Source organism: Apteryx mantelli, chromosome 28 (assembly GCF_036417845.1).
Source record: "Apteryx mantelli isolate bAptMan1 chromosome 28, bAptMan1.hap1, whole genome shotgun sequence".
NCBI lineage: Eukaryota > Metazoa > Chordata > Aves > Apterygiformes > Apterygidae > Apteryx > Apteryx mantelli.
Genome location: NC_090005.1, coordinates 5,916,870 through 5,943,600, shown reverse-complemented (window position 1 = coordinate 5,943,600; position 26,731 = coordinate 5,916,870). Strand labels below are relative to the sequence as shown.

The 26,731-nt window shown below is 48.1% G+C and overlaps 1 protein-coding gene across 1 annotated transcript in view; it reads left to right on the top strand.

Moving 5' to 3' along the window:
* Positions 1–13,109: 13,109 nt before the first annotated feature.
* The window catches only part of MYO1D (myosin ID), a 150,533-nt gene continuing 136,911 nt past the window's right edge, over positions 13,110–26,731 (top strand). The window contains exon 1 of the mRNA XM_067311999.1: positions 13,110–13,204. Coding sequence (XP_067168100.1) covers positions 13,110–13,204 — 95 coding nt within the window. The remainder of the gene's footprint in view (positions 13,205–26,731) is intronic.

Sequence of the window (26,731 nt, the reverse complement as noted above, 5' to 3'; positions counted from 1 at the left end):
TGCAGTTCACCTCACCGAGTGGCAGTTTTGATGTTCACGCTCACAAATAAACTATTAATTGGAAACACCCCAGGCAGGGGTAACGCATCTGCAGCGGGCAGTTACCATGCAAACTTTCGTCCCTGGAACATCAGGTATATATTTTTTCTTCCATCTCTCTTACTGAGAAGGGGTAACAGGTCACTTACTTACCCATTTATAGGGAACCGGGACAGCAGTTCCCAGACCTATGAAGTCCCACACAGTTGGCTCCCACCTGACACTGTCACAGCCACAAAACGCCAAACCCAACCTGCAGGGGATTGCAGCCAGCTCTAACGAGCCTCCCGTTAGCTTCAGGGCTGGGGATTCCTGGCTTTTCTCTAGCCACACAATGAGCAGCATCAAGACAGCATCTGCATGGTGCCAAGTGTAAAAAAACAACAGAAGATCATGATAGAAATTGATATATGAAGTAACATCTAATTGAGGCTGGAGTGGCAGTGGCCAGGAGTTACTACCATGGTGTTAGGAATAGCTCATGCTGAGCAGCATCAGGGGAGTGCTGTGAGAGAAGACCTAATGGATGCCTCAGTAAAGATCTAATGCATTTGCATCATGGTGGGACGAAGTGTGGGGAGAAAAGGACTCCTTCACTTAGGGGTGGAGTAGAGATGTGTGCAGCAGATTTGTCCAGCATGTCATCACTGGAGGAAACCATGCTTTCAGGCATAGCACCTGCAGGAGCATCACGTTCAATGGTGACTCCCTAACCCTGAAGGCCACACTAAAACCTGGTGTTTAAACCCGGACCAATTGGCAATGAAGAAGTCATCTGGGTCTTGGGTGATACAGGACTGCCCTGAATTAACTCCTCTCTGAAAAGAAACATTTTACAGAAGAGAGATCCAACCACATGTCAGACTGTTGGTGACTGAGCCCACCACTACCTTGATGAGCTGCTGAAACAATTAATTACCTTCACTGTTAAAAACATGTGCTTCATCTCCGGTCTGAATGTGTCTAAGACAGCCAACAGCCTCTGGGTTGCATTTTTCTTTTCTCTGCCAGACTGAAGAACCCTCCAGTGTCAAACCTCTGTTCCTGCTATAGGAACTTGCAGAGACCAGGTCATTTCTGAGCGGTGGGTAACACCAATGCAGCCTGCTATAGTCCTCCAGGCGCAGGATGCAGAACCCCCGCCATGCAGAGAGTGCAGATGAGAGCTTCCAGCCAGCCTGCGATCCCTCCTCCTTGTCCTCTAAATCCCAACTTCCCTGTCCTCCTACGTCACAGATTACGCAGGAGAGCCCCTATCCTGTGCACACGGCGTTCATTTGTTTGCATCCAACTCCCTAAGTGACAGAGGTGGTGTTGACCTCATTTACACCCCTCCAGCCTCTGGGTGCTGCCTAGCGCAGATTCAAACGCGCCCCAGCATCGCCGTCCCCCAAGCAGCAACGCAGCGAGGTCGCCATTTGCCCCAGGCCTGTGCCTAGCTTTGGTCCCTCTGCTATGGGCCAGGTTGGGGCCAGGTTGTGTATGTGCGTGGGGCTGGACTCTCCAGGATGCTGCTGGTGCTCGCAGCTCTGTAGGACCAGACCCTAATTTCCCGATTGAATGGCTCCACCTAGTGCTTATCCTCAGCCCCGATGAGACGGACTGACCCTGGTCCTCACGCTTTGGATACCTGCATGGGGCTCCATCAAAGTGGTGGTGTCAGCACAGGGTGGCCAAGCAGAGCACCTAGTTCCTATCAGGACTAGAGTTCAGCAGCTCAGCTCCTGGGTCTTATCCCCTGGAAAGATCTGAGTTCGGGTATCTGGGATTTAAATCCCTACAGGTATCGTGGGATGGCAGAAAGAGCTGGTGATGAGGAAGAGGCTGTGCGTGAGCTTCCTCACTCATAATGAGGAGTTAAGGCTACCAACCACGCAACAAGCTCCCCTGGCCTCCTTGAATACTGGAGGAGGACAGGGAGGAGAGACTGGAGTGCTGGGGAGCAGTGGAAGAGTCTGGGCCTTTTCTAGTTGATACCGTGTGACGGTTGGGCTGGCACCTGGAAACCAGTGACAGACAGAAGAAACGAGAAGTATGGGGAGACTCTTGCTGTGTGTTGCATGTTAGGAGCTAATTAATTCCTAAGCCCTGGTCCTGGTCCTGCTCTGATTAGAGCACAGTTGTAGGACAAGAGCAGGTCCTTGAGCAGAAGGCTCCCAGTCAACTGGGATGAGGATACTGGGAATCAGACGCCTGTAGCAGGGCTGAGGACAGTCTGGTGTCAGCTGCCATTCGTGCGTGTCATGCCAGCACAGCTAGAGAGTTCCCAGCTCTGGTAGGTCCAAGAAGAAGTGGGGTTCATGGCAGGGACACTGCAGGAGTCAGACCCACAGGCAAGACTCACAGCAAGATCACATTGCAAAACCGACTCAGAGCATCCTGCTGGCTCTGACACTCACTGCCTCTGTGGCTCCCCGCTTGCACAGAGCAATAGTGAGACTGGCTCACTTAAGACTTGGATACTTCTGGCTTTCTTGGAGCACAGCAATCCTGTACCCTCTTCTTAGCTCCTACTTTCTTAAATATTTTGCTCCTCTTCTTCCTTGGAGCTTCCTGCAGAGAAGATTTCCTCCTTCAACATCTCTTCTCCCTTTAGCTTTCTCTCTAGCCACCAGGTTCTTCCAGATCAAACTTAGCATCCTTGCTTTATCTTTAGTAGAGCAAGCTCTGGCTGCCTGACTCATGCCCAAACTTGATGTCGAGGAGGTGGGCAGGTAGGGATGAGGAGGCTGACTACAGCTCCCTGTCAAAAGTGCCCACTGTGACCCAGGCTAACAACATGCCCTGAAGCAGTTCACTTTTTTAAATCTACAAAACTCTTCTCTGTCTCAGCCCATCATGAACTTGCTGGTCACAAATTCTGGTAGCCAAAAGTGAAGTCAAACAAATCTGGGGCTCCAGTATCCAGGGATAACTCCTTCACGCCTAGCTACTTGGAAACCACTGAGATGCACATCCAGGCCCTGTCTTGGGCTCTGTATTTCTTTTGAATCTCTGCCTAAGCTACACCTGACATCTAGAGTTTGATTTTGGGGATTTTTGGTTCTTCCTCATAGTCATTCATAGCTTTCCCAGGAACTGCAGCGCAGAGGAACTGAAGCTACTTGCTAGCAGACTCCACTGCTTTTGGCCACACTTGACTCATGTCTGGGACAATTCCCTCATAACCAGGAGAGCTACAGGCTCAGGCCTGCAATACTTGCAATAGTTGGAAGGAAGATTATTAACAGCTGCAGCATATTTTTATGACTGATTGGGAAAGTTCATGCCCTCGGGAGCCCTGTTGGTAGAACAACATGATGTTTGATGATGAATGGAGGATTACGGTGTTGAGTTACGCTGATACCATTCTGCAGAAGTCGCTGTGCCAGATTTTTAAGATACAAGGATTTTTAAGATTTTGAGATAAAGGGAAAAACTTACTTACTCACATTTTTAACATTCTCTTGGCATTAGGAGCCCAGGTACCTGTGAGGGATCTTCTTAGGCATCTCACTGCATCTTAGATATCTTTGACAATGCAGCCCTTAAACTAGAATTCCCACATAGAAACTGCATTTGACTGGAACTTGGGTAACTGCCAGGGAAAAAAGCAATACAGGGAGGTTGTAATTAGCCTTCAAAGCCTTTTTATGATAGGTTAGTTAGGAGCTGCTTTATCTTGTGCTCAGGATGAGCAGCCTTGAATCAGGGAACCACAGAGGGGGCTGGGCACCTTCTCCCTTCACAAGCAGGAGGGCAGGGAAGAGCACGTGTGCAGGCCTGGGTGAAGGTGCTCTGACTGTTTTACACCTCAAGACATCTGCAGAAAGCAAGGGGGCTGATGGATAAAGAAGATGGATAAGAAGACCCAATATGTCACCTATTATCATCAAAACAGCTAGCCAAAGGTCAGGATCTTTGAGGTTACATCAGCGGGGAGGAGACATTCTGACGGAGCTGAGCACTTATTTGGTGCAGTCCATTTTATTTATGAAGGCGGGACAAAGTCCTTCCAACACCCCCGCTGTGCTGCCTTTGGTTGCTGTACAGCTGGCTCCTCTTGCAGCCCAGCGCTCTTGCAAGGCTCGCGTGCCGATGGGCTGATTTGCAGCCACTCAGCACGTCCTTACCGACTCCCACCGCGACTCCACTAAACAAACTACACATGACATGTGCCCCAGCCCACTGCTTCATCCACCTCCAAGGATTAGGGGCTTGCTCCTTCCTTACTAGGACAGGTCCTGTGAAAACCTCTTTTTTTTTGTTGTTGTTGTTGCTGGCAGCAAGGATTAGCGGAAGTGTAGAAAACATGATCTATGAGGAAAGAATGAAAGAATTAGGTTGCTTGATCCAGAGAAGAGAAGCCTGGGGGAAGACAAGGCAGCTGTGGACTAGCTGAACCTCTGAGCTCCCTTTCAGCAGCTCCATTTCCTGTAGTCCTATGATAACCATCATCCCATAAATAAAAGGCTGCTACAAAGGGAAAAGGAATAAACTCTTCTCTGTGTCTGCGCAGAGAGAACAAGGAATCACGGGATCAAACTGTGGTAAGGCAGCTTTACTTAGACATTTGGAGACTTACTAAATGTAAATATAGCAAAGCGCCAGAACAGATTGCCTGGTGTCAGGTCTCCATTACTGGAAGTTTCAGGGGGGAAAAAAAAAAGAAAAAAAAGGATTAGAAAAAACATCCATCAAGAAGGGTTTAAGTTGAGCTTATCTTGCATTGGAGCAGGGGGATTAGACAGATCTTCAAGGCTTCCCCAGCCCTATTTTCTATGCGTCTCTATTTGTGCTTTCAACTGTCTCACAAATTCAGGCAGTCATTTGACTCCAGTCAGTACATTGGATCATCCTCTCCAAATGCAGATTTTTTGGACAACGTTTTCACTCCCTTCAACATAAAAATCTAGCTGCCTTGCTGCAGGCAGAGCAATGCTGCTGCTGTTAGGTAGTACAGCACAGTGGTGGAGGATGGAGAACCATCCAGGGAACATCACGAAGGGACTGTGGAGCAGCCTGAGCTTTATCAAAAGATCCCAAAACTCAAAGAAGCTTCATATCTTTTCAATAGTTTCAATGGAAACCATTTGGATATAATACAGTGGGGTGAAGAGGTAATTAAAAACTCCCTAACACTGTACCATGAAGTTAGAGTACAGGAGCTCTGAGTTTCAATAGTCATCCCAGGTTTCCATCACTTTTATGCTCACAAGAGCTAGTTCACAGTCTCAGCAGAGTATCTCCAGGCAAGGAGGGATATCTTTGTCATGTCTGCTTCAAAATCAGCTTCAGTCATAACTGTTGAACATCTCAAGATGTTTCCTTCTGTTCAGACAAGCCTGATGATTTTGGCTGGACTTCCATTTCTCATTAGCTTGGGGTACCACAAGCATAAATGTAGATATGAAGCTGCTCAGGGTAAAGCTTTTGCCATGGGGCAGGTTTCTTCCCCAAGAAATGTAGGAGAAAACAAAAATGTTGGCTTTTACTGGGGGACAAGACAGTCCTGTAACCCACCTCTGCCTCAGGCAGCCTCCTGGTCCTCTTGCTTCTCCACCCTCTCCTTCCAGAAAAGCAAACATCCTCAAGAGGATTCTCAGGGACAGATTTGTGTAAGGGGAAAGAGTTCCCCTTATTAGAAGCGGACGCTCTATTTTATCTGCTTTCTTTTACAGAACATCTTGTTGTGTCATGCTCTGCATCTTGAAAATGAACATTAATAAACTCTCATATGAATAACGTTCTCTCAATACAAATTGCTCTGTATTTGTGCAACAGTCATATTACAGACTTGGTAAGACTCATTTCTGTCTTCATAATGTTTCCTGATAAACTCGGTAAAAGAAAACAAAATCTCCTTTTTATACAATTACAAAAACCATGGGGATTCAATATTTAGTTTTGTTTACAGTTTAGCATCCTCCTCTTTGGCTAGAGACTATAACATTATCATGTGTCTGTGACAGACTGGAAATTTTGATGTGATGTGTAAATTTTTTTTTTTGGGCTTCCTTTTTTAAAAATAGAGAAGAGGCAACTGCGTGCTTTGCCGCCTCACAAATGGTTAACGCTGGGGAGGCCCATGGCAGCAATTTACCAGTAGTGAAATTGCAGAAAGGAGGAAGATGAACTTACTAATGGAATAAAAGAAGAAATATCAGAGAAACTAAGAAAGAAGAAATGAAATATCGATATAAATTATCAAGAGGAAAAACTCATGCATTTAAAAGGAGACCAAGCTGCCTCAGCTGGTGCTGCTGGTACCCAAGCGAGCTGGGTGAGAGGTGGGTCCAGCAAGCAGGGGCAGGGAGGGATGCTCCAGGCTCCCGTGGGTGCTGCAGTTACAGGAGATGTGGTTGCACTGGCTGCTGCAAAAGACAAATCTTCAGATAGCTTTGACTCCGGGATGCGCTCCGATGCCAATTTTCAGTTCATTACAGTGGCCCAAGGAGGGGAACTGTGTTTGACTGTGGTTACACGCGGGGCAAGAGGAAGCAACATCTACTGGCATCTCCCTGCTCTTTCAAACCCTCTGCTGCGCTGCAGTGTGAAGCAGCCCAGTTGCCTGTTTTTCAAAAGCCGCTGCCTAATTTAGGATAATCTACTCACAGTCTCCAGGCAGAGCTGTAAAACCGCAGCTGTTTGTTTTTTGCAGATGGGAGACTTGGTTTGGTTTCAGATCTTGTTTTTGGAAAGGCCATCGCGATTCGAAGCAAAGGTGACACAAATGGCACAAGTCCATTCTTAAAAGTCATGAACCATCAGAGCTGCCGCTCACCTTCAGAGCCCTACATTTTTGAAGGATCTTTTAACTTTAAATCCACAGACTGAAAATGTCCCTGTTTTAACGCTTCCATTTCTTCAGTCTGGGTTTCTATCACCAGCAGTGGTTAAAAGGAAAGTAACAGATGACATTAGCAAAAAATGCACTTTCAGACCCCGGTTATTGTGGGATTTATCCACCCCGTCCTACCAATGCTGCCTTCTGGCATGGCAAGGAGAGCAGTTTTTAGAGGGTGCCCACATGGTGTGTGCAGCTTCAACAGGGCAGTTCTCCTTTAGGAGTAAGTCTTTTCTTTTGATCTTGGAATCAAGGCTTATGTCTGGAGGTTTCCTCTTTAACATGTTGGGGAGTTTAGTTAAAACTGAGAACACAGAGTGCAATTGCAAAAGAAAAGCTATGGGCTTACGTGCACAGCCTCTGGCTGTTGGGAGCCTGAGTGCAGGGGTCCATGCCTGTGCTCCAGGGTAAACGTGTGCCATGGGGTCTGCCCATACGCAAGAAATCACTGTTGCCACTGAATCAATGGAGCACGTTTCCCTCTTGCCCCAAACCAGACTCTAGAAGACTTTGGGAAAGTCACTTGATTCCCCTTGTGCTTCAGGTCCCCATTTGCAACACAAGAGTTTTCTGCTTCACAAGCAGGGGGGATAATAAGGAGAAAAATAACGACAGACTGAAGCATGAATCCTGCAGAGCTGAGGATCAGATCAGGTGCTAGATGCACAGCCACACTGCAAACATTTCCTAGTGCAGAGCTCCTCACACTGCCCCGGCTCTTCCCTAGATGAAGCTGCCCTGACGTGGGCATGTTATAGCTGTATTTACATCCACATCAGCAGTCAACGTAGTTATATCAGTGTGAATGCCCCTGCGGGAGATGGGTCTAAGCTTCTGTAGATGAGGGCTAAAGAAATGAGATGATCAGGACACCTAGGTGCTAAGCAAAAGTGATAGAAACCAGGGGCCCAGCAGATGAGCCACCAGCTCAGGACTGCAGTCATTTTGTTACCTCCACTCCCAGACCACGCTGGAGCCCAGTGCCCAGAGAGGCATGTGGAGAGCAGAGCTGCTTTGGCCTCCAGCACATTTGCACTTCGTAGAGTTTCGGCTCTTTCTAGGGCCCAGGTGAGCCATAGGTTTTCAGGCAGGAAAAGGCAGCTTTGATAACATCTAATCTCCTGACCTGCACTGGCCAGAAACTTCCCCTGGCGATTTCTCATAACAGCTCCTCTGCTCCATTTGAGCTGCAACATGTATTTATGTAGATAACTTGCAGTATCTCTAGGTTCAGTTTTACTTCTAGGCAGGAATGATCAGCTGCACAATTACTGGATGGAAAAAAGAAGGTTAGGGAGCAGTACTGCAGAAGAGCAGCTCACGGAGAGCCATCACATACAAGGCAAATGTCACACAAGAACATCTGAGCAGGACTAGGATCTGCGAGACACCCCAAATACCCCTCAGCAGTAGCCAGGTCTCCAGATACACCAATAGGAGCAGCAAGGAGGAAGAGAGTAAACAACTTAGCCTGCTTACAGGAGCAAGAATTGATAAGTTAATGTTTAGCTCTGTTCTTCGTTGCTGTGACAGGAGAGAATCACCCTACCACTGGGGATAACAAAGCTCCGCACCAGATGGTATCACCAGGGCGTGGAAGCCTCCTCTGAGGTTTCAGAGCAGGTTGAACAAACCTCGGCCAGGAATGCTGCAGGTAAAGTCAACACTGCCTGGGGCTGCAGGATGGTCCAGATGCTTTCTCAAGGTCACCCACAGCTCGTTTCCACAACAGCTAGGATTTTCCTGCAGGAATTGACCCCAGATCTAAGAATTTAAACATGAGCCCACCCTGTTCAACCAAAAGAATCAAGGCTGCTTGAACAAGGGCTAGGGCAGGCTCAAACCTCTCAGTACAGGGATTGCCATGAGTCAGTGCATCATACAGCAGAGGTAGTGGTTGTGGGCAGAAGCTCTTGAGTAGCAGCTCATTAAAACCCCTGAAGCCTTAGTCCCTGGGCAGGCATCAGCACGTGGCACTGCCATGGTCATTCATTGCCTCTTGAAGGTTTGAGCGCTCTGCAATTTTTGACATGTTGCTGCCTTTCTAGGGCTGCCAAGTGAAACAGGAGCACAGAGAAAGGAGGCAGAAAAACAGGAGCCCCCATGAAGCCAACTATGATCTTAATATTTACTGTGGAAGCAGCCAGAGGCCATTAGCAGGCCAGAAGCCATCATACTGGACAGGTCTAAATAGCCATGGGAGAATGGAGAGAGCAAGTAGGCACTTCTGACCGCACAGCAGCTTGGAGACAAGGGATTCGGGGAAGAGAGCGAGGGGATGGCTCACTGCTAGGGCACAAGCTGAGCTACCATCATCCATAAACATGAGTTGCTTCACACTGCAGTGACACCTGCTATGCATTTGCTACCCCACAGACCAGCAAGCATCCCCAGATGCTGATGGTGGTCCGTCAGCTGAGGCCACCACTGCTTCACACCTGGCAGCCCAGACAGGCAGACCTGTTGTCAACTCCCACAGCAAAGCCAGCTGAAGAGGCATTTCATTAGATTTGGTCTGACGACCTCTGGTTTGTGCCTGCACTCCAGCATTGGCACATGGTGATTAGCACTAAATCCCTCCAGGAGGGCCTGTCCTGTTTTCAGCCTGTGCACTAGGGAGGAATGGGTTACTCATGCCAAGAGGAATTAGCCAAAAAGCTGCTGCAGGGGAAGACCTGTCCAGGAGCTGGTGGCACTTTGCCCAGATGAGAACACCCACATAGGAAAGAGGATAATCTGGCACTCCCCCACACACAGCAGCTCCACACTGACCTCCCCAAACACCCTCATGGCTCCATTTTAAGCTGCAGCAAGGCAACAAGGAGTGTCAGACAACCTGGAGACACCCCTGTGCTAAGGGGAGGAACAGGAGGACTAAAGGGCTCCAAGGAGAACCTGGAAAGAAGTCACTGTTAAATGCCATCACCTAACACAGTATCACCAGTTCCTGGGGGACAGCTACTTCTCTTGAGCAGCGGCAGTCACATTTTTCCAAGACTTGGAATAGTTGCTGTATTTCTTCCACCCCCTTTTTGGGGCCAGATCTGGTGTGAAGAGATGACCAGCTGCAGAACATACCCCAGGCAGACCAGGGTATCAGAACAAGGGCTGCTCTGGAAGGGCAGTGCTCTTTGGACTTTTGGAGGCTGAACACCTGCCAGCAGGGCTGGCTTGCAAATATTTACCAAGGCAGGTGTGTATAAGCACCTTCCAGAGAGGATGAGGATAACCAGACACACCTGGATGGGGATGAAGGATTGTCCCAACACTGTTTGCTGCTCTCCATGCTGGGAGAAGCCACCCTGACAACCCAGGTAGGAGGCTCTGTGAAACAATGCTAGTAAATACTTTATTTACCAAAACACATTTAAAATACTCTTAGAACTGTCACATCTCGCCAGGTCCCTTCAGCACTGGCTGCCAGCTTGAGGATCCCAGATTAGTCTTGCAGAGCTCATGCAGGAGAACCAGCTTCATGGCCAGGAGGATCTCCCTGTGGGTGAGGTGGTTTCTTCTGCTGTAGCAGGACAGCCTGGCCGCCTCAAGTGCTACTTCCCCAAGCAGACGGGGACTGTTCAGTGAGCTGAGAGCAGCAGCCACCAGGCAGGAGGCACCTGCGTTCCAGGTCTGTGGAGAGAGCCACTGTCAGAGCTGTTTGGCACACACAGGTCCCCTTCCCAGAGCCAGGGCACAACTGCTGGCCACCCACAGACAGCACAGCTGGTCACAGCCAAGCCATAATTTGCTTCCTCTAAAGGGCATGAGACCCTGCCATGCCACAGCCTGCTGCCAGCTTGTGCTTCTTCATAGATGGAGAGCATCTGCCCACACCAGTGAGCAGCAGATGCTCACTTGGGTGCACCAATAAATCACTGCTGTTGCTTACAGCCCCTAGAGGTGGCCTGACTTCATGGCTGCAAGAAGCCAGCAGTCTTCTGGAAGGAGTCTTGATATCCTCTGCTTGCTCAGGGCAAGGAGAAACCCTGTTTTTAGCACCCTGCAGAGCCCCTGTCATGAGCCTGTTGAAGTCTAGCATTGGGTGTTAGCTCCATCACCTGACCTCCATTAGCTTGGAAGTAGTTTTGGCACTGGTCTGCCACCAGCACTAGCTGCAGCCACATGCAGTCCTTGCCCCAAGCTAGCCAAGGGACCCGCCTCACAGCTCAGATGAGGCAGGTCTCCCCCAACATCCATCCACTGCTCCCACACTGGTTTAACTAGTCAAACCCAAAGCTTCCAGATCCTGCTAAATGCACTGCCCAAAAGGCTTGAGTATCCAGGCTTAGAGATCCAGCTAACCAAGCTCAGCTTGGAAAACACTTCAAGCACTCACACCCAGGCCAAGACTTACTTGATTCAGGAGTTTGTGTATGTAGGTAGAATAACCTGCTTTCTTCTTCCTGCTGTAGAGCCTGAGGCAGAGGAGACTCTCCCTGGCTTTTCCCACTGCTGCCTTCTTCCTTGGGAGGGGATCAGAGCAGGGCTCCATCGCTGCTGCTAATACAAGAAAAACAGTTTATACTTATGCTCTTTGCAGACCTAGAGGAGTTCAAGCCAACTCTCCCCTTCTGCTAGGGGAGGCCAAGGGCAAAGCAGGACCTGTGACAGCAGGGCTCAACACTTCTTCCAGCCCCACAGCTAGTGCTGCACTCACAGTAACACAACAAACATGAATCACATCACATGAAACAATACTGGAAGACACCCCAACAGAAAGCTAAACACACCAGAAAGCCAAAATTAAAAAGAAACACAAACAGGATGTTTCTGCCCCAGGCACTCACCTCAAAAGAGCTGCTGCTACTACAAACCCAACCACCACCCACCCTGAGACAACACCACAGTGCTGGGGGGGGGGGGGGGGGGCAACAGCCATATATGCAGGACAGGGGGAATTCAATCAGCTGGTTCAATTGCCTTCAGGTGCTGTTTGTATCCCACCCTCCCTGCCAGGCTCCAGGCAAAGAGCCGGCTGCCCAGGGCACTGCCATGCATGGCTTCGTGCCCCATGCTCAGTTGGTTTGCGTTCCAGCATACGTGAGCTTCAACCAGCTTGTGTTTGCATGATGGAAAAGTCTCCTTTGAAAATGGGGACGACCAAACCAAACCAGCTCATGAGTTTGTTCCTCCCAGGATGATGCTTTAACACCCGGAGCGTTTCTAGCTCCCGCTAAAGGTAAGCAGCGGCTACCTCGCGGGAGCTTTGCAATCTGACAGCTCCCTTCCAGGCTCTTATTTTTTTACTATAGGGTGTTTTTGCATTTAACTGGGGGGAGCCCGTTTGCCCCACGAGGCCAGCAGCGACGGTGACGGGAGTCAGCGGCCCCGAACCCGAGGCTCATTAGGTTCCTCTCGGTAGCAGCGAGCAGCAGCCGCTAGATGGGAGCAAGGCACCGATTAGCGAAAGGCCCGTTTCCCTCTTGAGCGAGCACCGGCCCGGGCTGCTGCTTATCCCCGGAGCCCCGGAAAGGTCCGCAAAAAGCCAACCGCGGCCCGGCGGAGACGCTGCTTCCACCCCTCGCTGGCGCTTTTTTCTGTGCCCCCCCCCCCAAAAAAAAAACCCCAAAAAGGTGGCGAGTTGGGGACGGGGGGAAACGTCGCTGCGCGGCACCGAGAGGGCGGGTGGCTGCAGGACGCAGGGGTGTCGCCGGGGTGCAGGATCCGGCCCCGCAGGGTGCGTGCGGGGGGGTGCTCGGGCGCAGCACCGGGCGCAGGATTCGGCCCCGGGCTGGGGGGGCTCCGCGGGTGCAGGATTTGGCCTCGCAGCACCCTGGTCTTGGGGGGGAGGGGGGTCCTCAGGGTGCAGGTTGCGACTCGGGTCTCGTCTGGGTGCGGGATTTGGTGCTGGAGCCCCTACGCAGGGGGCTCCGCGGGTGCAGGATTCGGCCCCGGGCTGGGGGGGGGCGGGGGGGGCCCCGGGGGCGCAGGACGCGGCGCCGCTCGGCCGCTGCCCGCCAGGGGGCGCCGTTGCCCCCGGTGAGCGCGGGCGGCCGCCGGCGGCGCCTCGAGCCGGCAGGCGGCGCTGCCGCCCCCCCCCCGCCGTGCCCGCCCCCCCCCCCGGCCGTGCCCGCCTCGCGCCCGCCGGCCCCGCCTCGGCGCAGGTTCAGGCGGGGCCGGGCGGGCACCGGGCGGGCGGCGGCGGCGGCGCGGCGCGACACCAACCGCCACCCCCGCTCCGGAGCGTCCCTGCCCGGCGCTCGCGCGGCCCCGGCCGCCCCCCCCCCCCTCCCTCCCGGCCCCCGCCATGGCGGAGCAGGAGAGCCTGGAGTTCGGCAAGGCGGACTTCGTGCTCATGGACGCCGTCACCATGCCCGAGTTCATGGCCAACCTGCGCCTGCGGTGAGCGCCGCGCCCGGGGGGTCGCTCGGCGGCGGCTCCGGTTACGGCGGGGCGGGGGATGCGCCGGGCAGGTGTGTGTGTGTGTGGGGGGGGGGGCTCGGCCGGCTGCGTGAGCTGAACCGGCCGGCGGCGGCGGGACCCCCCCGCGCTGGCGCCGCTTGGCACGTTCCACCCCCCCCCCCCCCGCGGCGCGGCCTGGGCGCGGGGCTCCCGCCCCCTCCCCCCCCCCCCCCCGAGCCCCGTTAGCGCTTCAGGCGCCAGCAACGGGCCCAGCGCGGCGCCCCGCGGCTTCCCGGCGGGGTCGAGGGGGCCCCGCGGGGGGGGGGGGGGGTTCGGCCGCCGGCGGGCGAGACCCTTCGCCCCGCGCTCGGGGGAGGCTCGGACCCGTCTTCCCGCTTCTTCCTCGTTATCCGCCCCACGAGCCGCCCGCGCCGCCACAGGTTGTCTCGCGTGCGCTGACGCGCGGGGGGAACTAAAGTGAGAAAAGCAGCAATAAAAAGCGCCCGAGTCCAAGGTTGCCCCCGCTCCGGAGGTGCCCTAAATCCGTCCGGCAGCGCGGACTTGTCCCGTTAAGGCTTCGGCGTCCTCGCGCTCCCTCCGAAAACGCCGGGCTTCGGCGAGGTGGGCGCTTCGGCTCGCGCTTCCGATCTCGGCACCGAAGTATCACCGAATACTGGGCAGCACTGATAGAGAGGAGAGCCGGCGGGGACCCTTGCTCCGAGGCTGCCTTTCACTTTCCGCTATAAAAGATGCATGCGAGCTTTTCCCGATAAACTCTCGTGCCCCTGCGTCTGCAAGGATTTGGCGTTTGCCGAAGAGAAGGCCCGCGGGAGGAAGATGCGGCCCCGTCTCCCTCTCTTCTTCCCCCCTCCTCCCGTTTCGCTCGGCTTTTCCCGGCTTCTGCAAAGCGACCGTTCCTCTTCTGCCGCTCGCGTTCCCAAGCGAAACGTTGTCAGCAGGCCAAGTTAACAACCTGGCAGGCCGGGGCGGCCGCCGCGAGCACCTGAGAGCAGCTCTGCCAACAGCCGTCAGCAGCGGTGCGGCTTCCGAGGTCTGACTGCGTCGGCCGCTGAAGCGCTCGGGAGTTTTTGCGCTACGCAACTAGCTGGCGTTCGTCTTTTGTTATGTATCATATATATTGTTAGTCTTCTGGTATTTTGTATCTTTATCTGGGTGGGGAGGGTGTTTGTATTCGAATACGAAGAAGAAACGTAACGTGAGCAGTTGAGCCCTGAGCACTGGGAAACGTCACATTAAAGTAAACTGCGTGGTGCCTATAAAAGCTTAAAATTTGCTTCTTATTTGTGCATGCCATGGCAGTCTAACTGTATCACAAAAACCTTACAAAGTTATTTTAATTAGCAGGAAACTTGCATGTCACAGTTTGTTCTTGGGGCTTTTATTCTCTGGTTAATGTGTAATAGAAATCCAAGCAATGTCTTAGAAGAAGAAGGATGGTTAGATAACATGACGTGTTGATTTTTAAGTTGGTTGCATTCAGGAATCAAGTGGATGAATTCAGCAGTGTCCCGCTCAGGTGGTCTTCCCAAATTTTGTGTGAATGAGGATAAGTAACACGAGCTGGAATACCAGATCCTTACGCTTGATATGTCCGTCCTGTTGCCTGCTGATCCTGCCTAAGGATTTTGTCTAGACGTCCCTCAACTGTAGAAATGAAATCCAATCCACCGCAAAGTTTCCCTTTAACTCCGGCACCTTGTTCGCTGATGCTCAAAGCCAGGCTTTTCCTTGTGACGCCGATTCAAAACTCTGGCCGCTTTTGTGAAAGGACCTGTGAGTGACTTTGGCCGTAATCTGCAATTTGTAGGCTGAGTTTTGCCGCTGTGTTCAAGGTTGTCTTGCGTCTGTGCTGCAGACAGCGTAATCTTTTGTTAAAAAAGTCTAATACTGTTGATTTTTCTATCCTCAGCGCTATCATCCACTGACTTGAGGTTTGTCTGCGCTGAGACATTGGGGAAAGCTAATCCGAATTTACCAAAAGGACGGTTGCTTGTAATGCACGGACGAGCATGGAGAAATTGCTGCTTCTCCGGCATTAACTGCGAGCGGCGGGTTTGTTCAGTTTACACTTGGATGGGCTCCACCCTATTCCATAAATCCAGCTTTCTGCCAGAGCTATTTTTGCTCAGGGTCACCGGCTGACCCGAGACGGGTTGTGCTGGATTTAGTTCCCAAGTGAGCCCAGATGTGGGTGGAATTAAAATCCTACTCGTTTCGGTGCATACAAGGATATTTCCCCAAAGATGTGTTTAGTGGGAAAAAGAGAAATGGGTAGGTTGTCCTGGGCATTGCTTTTTTAATATGTGAATTTAGTGGTGTTGAAATGTGCTGGCCTAGCACGGCTCTCTGGTTTGTTTGTAGAAGTGAGTTACCGACATGGATAAGTGGATGGATGCAATGTGAATTTACTGCTTCGTTCCCCACTCGCTAAACTTCAAACCCTGTTATTTATAGGTAGTGGGGTGACTCAATGAGGATATCGTACTGTTAGTGTGTTTTTTCATGGGTCTATCTTCCAGCTGGTTGCTAACCCGGCAATTTCATGTGGACTTTTAAGCAGTCATTGGGTGTTACACATTAATTGCAAATAAAAGTCATCTGGGCCTCGAATTCCTTAGTCCTGAGTGGGCTCCTCACCAGTCCATAGCTGTGATTCTTAGTCATCAGAATAATTTAAAAGAACACGCGGGAGTATTGGAACAGCCAGTGTGGACTCAGATAGCTTTGTTTCTTTACAGAAAACTCCAAAGCTGTAACAGATACTTGTTCCTTAAGTGGTTACAAGTACAAATCGCTAAAAGCAAACGCCCGTATTTGAGCGCTTTGCACTTCAGCAGATACTTCAACGTTGCTTTTCATCGGTTCCTTGTTGGCCTTCACGGGCAGGCAGTAATAGGTTTAGCGCGGTATATAGTATTTCAGATTTTATCAGAGGACTCGTGCTTAATTGAATTAAAACTGGAATTCTTCTTAATGTCGAAACTGCTCTCAGGCCCACTGCTACGCTTGCATTCCGGTACTAGTTATTTAACTGTGCTTTAATGTTACCACCTGTGATCTAAGGTAGAAAATCCTGCTCTGGACCTGTTGACACCTTTTTCGTTTCAGTAGATGGTTTTTCACTTAGCTTGTTCTGACTGTTTCAGTGAAGCTGGAGATGGGCGCGTGTTGAAAGGGGGTAAGTGGTCTCGCGGAAGTTATTTTGCAGAAATTGTGGCGTAAACGTTATCCCTTGAAATTTTCTTTATGGCTTGATGAAAAATGAGTTAATGCGGAGTTTTGTGCTTCTGCAGTCTAATGGTGCTTGTAGCTGCCTGTCCTGCACACACAGTGATTTCTGACCTCTAAAAGCAACACTTAAAAAAAACCCAAAAAACCCAACCCCCCCCCCACACCTCTGCATTTAGTTAAAAAATATGCAAAAGTGGTTTTTCTACTGTTTCTCAGCCTTTTCCTACAATGCAAACCCCAGCATTTTCAAGGCTAGCCTAAATTAAGGCAACAGTTCATATTTATTGCAGATATTTTTGAAAGACAATATTGACTATGATTAATATATTTGGTATCAAGGAACTGTAAAGAAAATCTGTCCTCCTTGGAGAATTTTCCCTGCATGTTTGCTGCCGAGAGGTGCATGCGCCTGTAATGGGAAGCAGAATTATCTAAAAAGTCGAGCTCGTTTGCCCATATGTTGTATTATCTGTACACTAAAACATTGCGCAAAGGTCCGAGGAAGAGCAAGCGTTTCTGTTTGACTTTCATTTGGGTCATTTCTCATAGAAGAGACAGGTTAATGAGCAGGTGTCTTGAATAGCTTTAAAAATAAATCATTCACCGCCCCAGGATGAAAACGACTCCCCGATTTGGCCCTTTGCGGGCGAGGGTGAGGCATGGACCCGTCTGTATGGGAGAGTTATTGTGTGGTTATTTTGGCTCTAGCCCTGTGCAAATGAGATCGGAGCAAACTGAAACAAGGAATTGGGCTGCGAGTGCAGAAGAGATGTTTGAAGGGATTTGCTTGAGAACGTTGCGTGGACGGGCTTTGCCTTTTGGACCTCTCTCCAAAAAAGCCATCTGTTTCTTCTGGACGATGTTGTGGGGTTTGAGTCCCGCTCTGCCCTCAACAGGTCTGGCAAAGCAGGCTCGAGGTTCTCATGTTGACCCAACGCTTTATCTTGCTCCTGTCCTTAGAGGATCAGAGTCTCCATAAATACGTTGGAAAAAAGTCTTTCTCAACAGGGTTATGGGTCACTTATAGCATTTGATTCCTCATGTCGAGCACCCTTTTTGTTCTTCTCTTGTTCTTCTCTTCTTCTCTTCCTACTTTGAAGCGTTTGACTGCACAAGCACTTTCTATATTGAAGTTTAACGTTGGCTTATCAGTCTGGCACTGTGCTAAACATTCATGTTTTTGGCTAAATTTGAGGGAGGTTTGACTTCTCGTTAGGCAGTAAGGTGTCTTTAATCTTGGCAGCAGAAATAATATGTAAATGCTCGGTTTCATTTGCGTTTCTGGTAATTGAAATATGCTTAATGAACAAGCTTTTCATGCCTTTAAGCCACTTTAATTTCCTCATTTTCAATGCGATGTGAATGTTTGAGTTGCTCATGTTGTGTTGAATTACAAAGCTGCTGGGAAGGGTGTTCAGGGGTGCTTGCCGCAGCGAACGTTGCAGAACTTTCCTCGTGTGTCGCCCGGACTTTCTGCAGTTAAGTTTCGTCAACTTGTCGTGGCTTCTTTAGAATAAATGCAGTTTGCAAAGAGCCGTCTTGTGTCAGAATTTGGAATGAATGGAATGAAAATTCCCCTTGGTCCATCAGAATGTGACTTACGAGCTTGGACGGGTTCCAGCGTGATCTTTGTAAATGGAAAAGGCCATCAATCTCACTTAAAAAGCAAGCCCTAGCTACGCAAGTAGCAAACAGGAGCATCGAGGTCAACTTTCAGATTTCTGACGTGATTAACATTTAGCTTATGGAGACTGATAGCTGTTGCAGGTGGGCTGGGTCTTTCTTGACAACGTTTGTATGAATGAAGCATTGAATGAGAAGATGTCCAAAGTGGAATTCGTTTTGCCTCCACGTGTGCTTAATTTATATAGTTCCACTGAATCATCTTCTGCATGTCTGTCTTCCCCTAGCTCGTGAATACCTTCTTTTCCGAGAGCGAATTTTACAGTAGTCTTTTTATAGCAGTGTGGGTGAGGTGGCGTTTAATAATTCTAACGCATGGGTGTTGAATAACATACGAGGTCAGATTTATGAATGAGATTGGCCTTTTAGGATATTTTACAGTTTTAAATTCTTACGCTGGTAATGCTGGGCGTCGAACCTGTCGGTGCTAGCTTTCCAGCTGATGTGGAGCTCTGCTTGTGATAGTTGTGAGAGCAAAGATAAGAAAATTTAATTATGGTAACTAGCAACAACCTGGGGAGTAACTTCATGTCACATAGTGTCAGGTGTGAAGAAAAAGCCCTATAAATAATCCCTTTTGTAACCAGAATTGTTTTGAATTAGCTTAATGGGAGATGTTCTTTATTGCATTTTTTTTTCAATGATTTCTTTTCTGCTATTTACAGAAGGTATATCTACAGGAAGTCAGGTCCTAATTTGGGAGCTCCTCAGCAACTGTATTGCTTTAATCCTTGCCTCTTCCCTACAACTTTGTCATAGATTCTGATGAAGCACTATGAATTTCGAAGATAGAGCAGGTAGTATATCCATTTGTGAGAATGTAAAACAGATTTCTGTTCTTTTGAGTAATATATGTTGGAGATGGCTTTTACAACCAGTACGCATTTTACTGTATCATCCTAAATGGTGTAATTTGTCATCACCTTCTGAATTTTGCTGGCCATAGGTTGGCTTTAAGGTCTGCCAAATCCCTATAGTAAATCTTTGGCCAATATTTCTAATGAGTCCTGTACTGTCCTTTATTCAAGAATCCGTTGCATTGACTTCTGTTCAAAACTCAACCTTTTCTGATGGTTTTAGTGATCTACCTCTCCACCAACCCTTTGCATTCCTTTCAGGCTGAGCAAGCTTTCAGACTACCTGAATGTTTCCTCTTTAGTCATATTTATTTGAATTCCTTTTACAGATGCGGATCTTGCTAAATATTTGACTGTTGCATCATCGCTTCTCAGTCCCTCAGTCATGATTGCACTTTTTTGTGGAATGAAGGAATTTTAAAGGCGGAGGGGGGAGAGGAGAAGAAAGCAGATGTGTGCACGCGTATTTGTCTCCGAGTGTTAAATAAGGGAGATTTGTGCCACTTTGTGGCAAATGCTCATTTCCATTTCTCAAAAGCAGACGTCAGATTTCTAGAGGAAGGTGATTTCTGTTCGTTTTCAGTTAGCTCTCATGAGATCTCAGCTCATATTGCTGCTATCGTGCACAGATGTATCTCGTTGGGAGCAAAAAGGGGGCACTGTATGGATTTAAACTTCTGAAAAGATTAGATTTTGTTCTGTAGATAACATACTGTCAGGACTGAATGATGAGAAGCTGAGTAGGAGGAAGGGGGGAATTACGTAAAGACCTTTCTAACAAATCGGTCATTAATGAGAGATGGGACGGGTGGTTCCTCCAGCTTCAGGTGGTTTTGCAGTGCTCTGCTTCTTCTCAGTCACAGAATCACAGAATCGCTGAGGTTGGAAGGGACCTCTGGAGATCATCTAGTCCAACCCCCCTGCTCAAGCAGGGTCACCTAGAGCACATTGCACAGGATTGCATCCAGGCGCGTTTTGAATATCTCCAGAGAAGGAGACTCCACCACCTCTCGGGGCAACCTGTTCCAGTGCTCTGTCACCCTCACTGTGAAAAAGTTTTTCCTCGTGTTCAGATGGAAGTGTCTGTGTTTCAGTTTGTGCCTGTTTCCTCGCGTCCTGTCGCTCGGCACCACTGAAAAGAGTCTGGCCCCATCCTCTCGACACCCTCCCTTCAGATACTTGTACACGTTGATAAGATCTCCTCTCAGCCTTCTCTTCTCCAGGCTAAACAGGCCCAGCTCTCTCAGCCTTTCCTCATAAGAGAGATGCTCCAGTCCCCTAATCATCTTTGTGGCCCTTCGCTGGACTTGCTCCAGTAGTGCCACATCCCTCTTGTACTGGGGAGCCCAGAACTGGACGCAGTACTCCAGGTGTGGCCTCAGCAGGGCTGAGTAGAGGGGGAGAATCACCTCCCTCGACCTGCTGGCAACACTCTTCCTGATGCACCCCAGCATACCATTGGCCGCCTTGGCCACAAGGGCACATTGCTGCCTCATGCTTAACTTGGTGTCCACCAGCACTCCCAGGTCCTTCTCCGCAGAGCTGCTTTCCAGCAGGTCAACCCCCAACCTGTACTGGTGCATGGGGTTATTCCTCCCCAGGTGCAGGACCCTGCACTTGCCTTTGTTGAACTTCATGAGGTTCCTCTCTGCCCACCTCTCCAGTCTCATCGGTGGAAGTGTGACTAGCCCTGGAGCATAACCAGTCTTTGCTTATTGCTTTACCGCTTGATAGCAATGGCCACTTCCCATTTTGCCCCCTAACTAATTTTAGAGCATTCTTCTGTGCAGACATTGAATTTTCTCCCTGATCAGTGTTGGACGACTCCTGTCTCTCGCCGCTATTGTATTCTGTCCTATTGGCCTGTCTGATGGAGCTTTTTACAGCACAGCTTTTCTGGTTGCTGTGATGTTACTAGCGACCCATTCATGATGCAGGAGTTGGCAGTGGTCTACCCTGCTGCTGCCATTTGCTTGCTTTGACCTGGCAGTCTTGAGATATACTGTTCTCTTAAGCTTCATATAGGACTGTTGGGTTTGTCTGCTCCAGAGCAGTCCTTCCAGCAAATGTACCATTGTTTTCTTTGGTGAGAACATGGTATAAACCAGATGCATGGTCCCGAAGCAGATGTTTACCCACCGTTACATCATTTCTCATCCTTGGATCCTTCTTGCTGTACTCTAGGGTTTCAGCTGCTTACTCTCATTGTTCCCCCCCCTAAAAGTGCTGTGCAGCCTGGCCCTTCGTTTCTCCTCTTTTTGACTTTCTGGCTATCCGTCTATTATTAGTGTTCTCTTGGTCATCCTTAGTGACTTCTCTCCTCTTGCCTTCAGTACCTTCTTTGACTTAATGTACGCCTTTGCTCAACTCTCCCCCTTGCTGAAGTGGCCATTCACCTGCCCTCAGCTCTCCCGTTGCCGGGGTTGTCCTCTCTGATCTCGATGTGATCAGCCTTTCCCATCTGAGCAACACTCAGGAGTTTGAGTTGCCTTGTGCTAGATTTTGAAGGTGCTCTCCTGGGAAGGAATTCATTTGTTTTGCCGGCACCATCTAACTCGGTCCTTTCTAGGTCTTCCCATCCAAAGTTAAATATTGTTATTGCCTGTATGGTGTATCAGATCCAAGCCTGCGCTATTCACAGCTAAATCTCCTGCCTGGAGTCATCTTCACGCTGATTGTTGTGTTCACTTCTTGTTTTAGGCCTTGGCAAATCCCACCTTTCCCACATGTGCTTGTTTGAACTGCATCTGCTGAGACTGTGATTTTTATCTGCTTCAGTTACCTCTTTGCCTCTTTCTTCTTCAGCCTCAGAAGCACAGCTTATCTCCTTTCAATGTTTATCACTTTGTCCCACAGGACCGATCTGGTAATATGTCTGTCCTGGAACTTTCTGACAAGGATTTGTGTACTTTTTCCTTTGTTGCTCCTTTTGGCATGGAAGAACCAGCATATAAATTTCAATAAAGACGCTGCCTCCTCCTTAAATATCTGATTTATGAAACCTCCACAAACTTTGTCGTGGTAGGAGGTTTAGTATGCTGTAACCGCTGATTATCGTGTTGATCTGTGCAAGTAGTTTCCTGGTTCCACATTGGATCCGTGCCCAGGAAAGTTTCTGTTGTAGCTTAGGTTTGGACAGAGCCTAGGCTGACGTTCTCCTGTCTCAAGTTGTTCAGGTAAAGAATGGTTTGCTCTAGTACCATGCTCTGGTCCCGTTTAAGGTTGGTATGACTTAATTGGGAAGCATGCAGCCTCACTGCTTATTTCTGTGCAATAAAATGTTTTTGGAGAAACTTTACGGCAGGGCTTGTGCCGTGCTGGAGTGTATGACACGTAGTGCAAGAGGGTGTACTTAACAATTTAATTTAGGATTCTATCTCTAACTTCATCTTTAAATGTTTTCATGTTTTAAGTCTGTATTGTTTGGCCTGCCCCTCTACACATGCAATCTAGTATGCTTTATTTAGACCAAGCCAACTTTAAGTGGTGTTTTATTGGAAGCTCTGACATCCCTTGAATAAATCTTCTGAAATGGGGCTCACGATGAAAAGCTTTTCAATCTCTGTCTGACATATAGCTGGCATGAGCTGCTGGTCCTCAACCGAATGATACTTTGGGGGAAAGGTTGAAACTTTCTGAAAAGACTCGCTTTTAATGTATCTTCTATTATAAGCATCACACTGGTCAGTGCCTTCATCACTGTTTGATGTTTTATTCGTGGCTCTTAGGACAAACTCGGTGGGGAGCTTCAGGAGGAAAATTGAAGGGGGCTTGAGTAATTTACTGCACCCACCTGTGCAGGAGGCAAGACGGCCGAGGAGTAATGAGACGGTACCAGCTTCCCGGTAGCGAGGAAAATGAACCCAAAACCTCTCTTTTCCTGCTGTACGAGCCGCACAGCTTGTTTTATGGGAGACCTCCTCGCTGGTATATTGAGGCAGTCAATCCTGGCGTATCGGCCTGCAAAAAAACTGGCGGTTACGAAAGCTTTTCCATCACGGTTATCAGGAGCACTGTGAAGCTTTCATGGGGCTGGATGTCTTCTGGATGTTTACAGTAAAACTTTCTCTTATTCACATTACTGAGCTTCAAGGAGGCCGTTTTGTTTATAAGAACGAACAATAAAATAAGTTTCACCTTCAAAGGAAAAAAATCTGACTACCTTTGTTTGAAGGTCTGTCTTCCTCTGCAATGTTTATAAAGCAGCTGGGGTATCCAGTTTATAAACCTCCGCGGCTGGAAAGAGCGTCTTCCAGTTGTAGTTAATAACGTATTTGGCATTTTGTTCCTTCCTGATCCTAGCTGTAAAGACCAGGGGAACAAATGTAAGTTTTGAAGAGCTCTAGGTATAATTTCAACATCTAGAGGGAAAAAAAAAGCAGAATATTAGAGCCTGAGCAGAGCTGTAGCTGAACTTAGAAAAATTGTAGCCCCTGGCGTATGTGGGGTATATACTCTTTTCTATTTTCTTCTCAAAATATTGGAAAGAAATAAGCTGTGTTCCTTTTCCTTTTGCTTGCAAGAACAAAAGTACCCCGGTATTCTTTTAAAGCTTGATGTAAACAGCTCCTTGGAACAGTAGCCATTAAGCTTTGTCGAAAAGTGCTTAGCAATGACAAAAAAATGTTATTTCCGAAAGGATTTCTGTAGCACTGAGGGGATTTTTTTGCAAATGAAAGCCCAAATTTACCACAAAAATGTCCCTGTAACCTCTCATAATTCAAAACATATTACTTGCTTTTTGAAAAGCACAGGCAAATTACCAGGGAGACTTTCTAAAATAAGACTGGGGGTTAGATGTATAACTCCGTGGACAACGCTTCGTGATAATAAAGTGTTTCCTTTTTCGAGTTTTATCTGTGTCGCAGCGAGAAAGTAACATTGCTCCATGCGGGTTATGTGCTGCCCCCTTTTAAGTGAGGAGAAGGCTGAGAACGCTTGTGTAGACATGCACACGTGGGTATATAAAAAGGGGTATATTCATTTCATTTTTATTTTTTTTTCCCTATTAAATGTAACGTTTTTGTCTCTGGCAAAGCAAACAAGAAAAAAATGTTGTCTTTGTTTTTTCGGTGCGAACTCTTAGCTTGTGTTTTGGGCTGCGTTGCATACTGGCTTTCAAAGATGCAGACATTCCTAAGCTAGACATCTCTAGTCTCTGGCAGCTAATTCTCTGAATCTTTATTAGTTATACTGAGTTTAAACCCCTTTGAGGAAATGCCAAGAAAAAGTAGATACGTATAAACCTTTTTAAGCCTGGTATAAGACTATACAGGCCAGGCTTGATAGGAAACTAAGCAAGTTGGACAGTTTTAAAATAATTGGAAATGTGTGGCTTAATTTTTCCAATCATTTGATTCCATCCGTGTTTTGCATTAAGGATTTACTTCTTTGGAGACTTTTAAAGGGGGGGGGGGGTCTGTCTGTTGTCAAGAAGAGCTTTGTTTTTAACCAAACCATTTCAGCTCTCTTCTTGCTTTTTAGGCGTTATCAATCCATCCCTAACAGCAGTGAAGGGCTTGCAGTTGGTCACCTTGAATGACAAAGGCAGTGGACCATGTAGGGTTGGCCTGCTTGAAGGGGCACAGAAGAGTGCCTAGATTTCCATTTTGTAGGTAGAAGTCTGAAAGCCAGGTAAGTGAGATGATGAGATGGCAGATATTCACCTTTTAACAGGTGCTATTAGATATTTTGCTGTTCTATTTGGTTTCTGGATCTTTGACCCTCTCATCGAGGAACCAAGGTAGCACCTGCCACTCACCGTACGAAGACACAGTTGAAACAGCTGTCTTCGAGCAGATAGATCTTCGCTTTTTCCGTGGTTTCTCCAGTGTGACTGCATTTTCTGTTTTTGGCTGCGGTGGCAAACCGTAGTCCATGACTAATTTTAGTGGCCAGCTGAGATTTCTGTGCTACTGCATTTGGGCAGGACACTCTTCGGTTCAGATCTTGGTGTTCTCCCAGGAGTTTTTCCCATAGTTGATTCTTAACTGGTAATTTAGCTACTCTGCTGAAAGAATATTTACTTAGTGACCAGACCCTGTACAGATATACAGACCAGAGGATTTCACTTGTTTTATCATATGAACTAACTTGGGACCTTTAAAACTATATTGGGGAGCAAGCAGATTGTATCTGGATCATGGAAGCTGTTGAATGGGGTCATAAACTTTTAGCGTGTTAAACTCCAACTGATATGACGTTTTTGCCTTTCCTGCATTGTCCTTGTATCTATAAAAATTTGAAATAAAGACAGTAAGCTTGGTGAATTTTGAAGGCGAATGGTAATGCCTTGACTACGCTAAAGGAAAAATTTGCTAGAGTTATGTTTATTAAAGAACCGTATGTCGGTAAACCAAAATAAATTGCGGGATGGAACAAATTAACAGGTTCTTGCAGGAAAGACAGGTTTGGTCAGGAGGTATGTTTTATGTTGCGCTAGGGATGTGGGAAGAGTTTGCAGAGATGAAGCGTTTGTAACAACAGCCTTTTTAAGAAGTCGGGAGCTTAAAATATTGATAAGGGTGCGTTATTTTTATCAAGACACTTTTGCTACCTTTTTCAAAGGCTCTCCCATACCTGTATGAGACCTTTCTATGTTATGTGTCAGAAACCTTGTTTTAATAGCAGTTCCCACACCACTTTCCCATGCTTTGTGCAGTGCCAAAGTATTTTTCACCTAACATGTCAAATTCTTGGCTCACTTGATGAACATTATAACCAATCTGGGAAAGCTTTCAGGAAAAAAAGATCCCTCTAACCTTTCATATGTAGATGTGTTGGCTTGTCTTAGCCCCAAACAGTTTAAGGTAAGCCAGCAGTCTCCATTTATCTTAATGAGGTATTTGATGTGGAAGCTGACAGCGCTAATGGCCAGATCCCAAGTAATTTGCTTGTGTAACAGTGTTTAGGCAAATTACACAACTGTGCCCACCCATCTGGTCATCCCCGGCCGGCCAAATGGATAGCAGGAGCTTTTGATATACTCTCGTTTTATCATTCTCTGAGTAATGGGGTGTGATGGACGTTTTGCAAACTCAGGAGTCCTGCTGCTGAAGATAGCAACGTCTTTCTAGTTTTGACCTGGGGTTTGGCACTGCTGTATTTGCACTCCGGCACTATGAGTGCCAAAAAGCCTCAATTTTTTTTAATCTGGGGGGGGGGAATATTCTGTCCCATGACATGTAGAAACCTTCCATCTATCAGTAAGGATGTTCACTGTGTATAAGTAATGGGTGAGCAGCACTGACAAATTTAACCATATAGAGATATCTATCTATCTATATAGATATCTGTCTATCTCTATATACCTGTATCTATCTATATATTTTTTTTCCCCCCTGCTTTCTGACTTTTAAGCCTTTGGGACATGCTATGGTTGCTTTCGAACTGTTCTTTGCAGTGCTGAAAGCTAAAAAGCTCTCTTAAAGACTGCAGATGGCTGTATTCATTTTACTCTAGGAAAGTGTATTTTAAGAACAACAATAGTTATTGTGAGACCCATGATATAAATCTTAAGTGGCAGTGGGGAATATGATTTCTCAGTCTGTAATATTGCCTTGCCTTTGCCTCCCTCCTCGGTGCTGCTGTCCCTGCTACTCCTTTAATCGCCCAGTTGCTGTTTTATCCTTGCACTGCCACAGAGCTATTGCAGCAAGGATTTTCACCTTGAATTTACATCTTTCATTCAGAAGGAGGAGCGTAGTTATGGTCAATCTCATTGAAATCTGGTGTG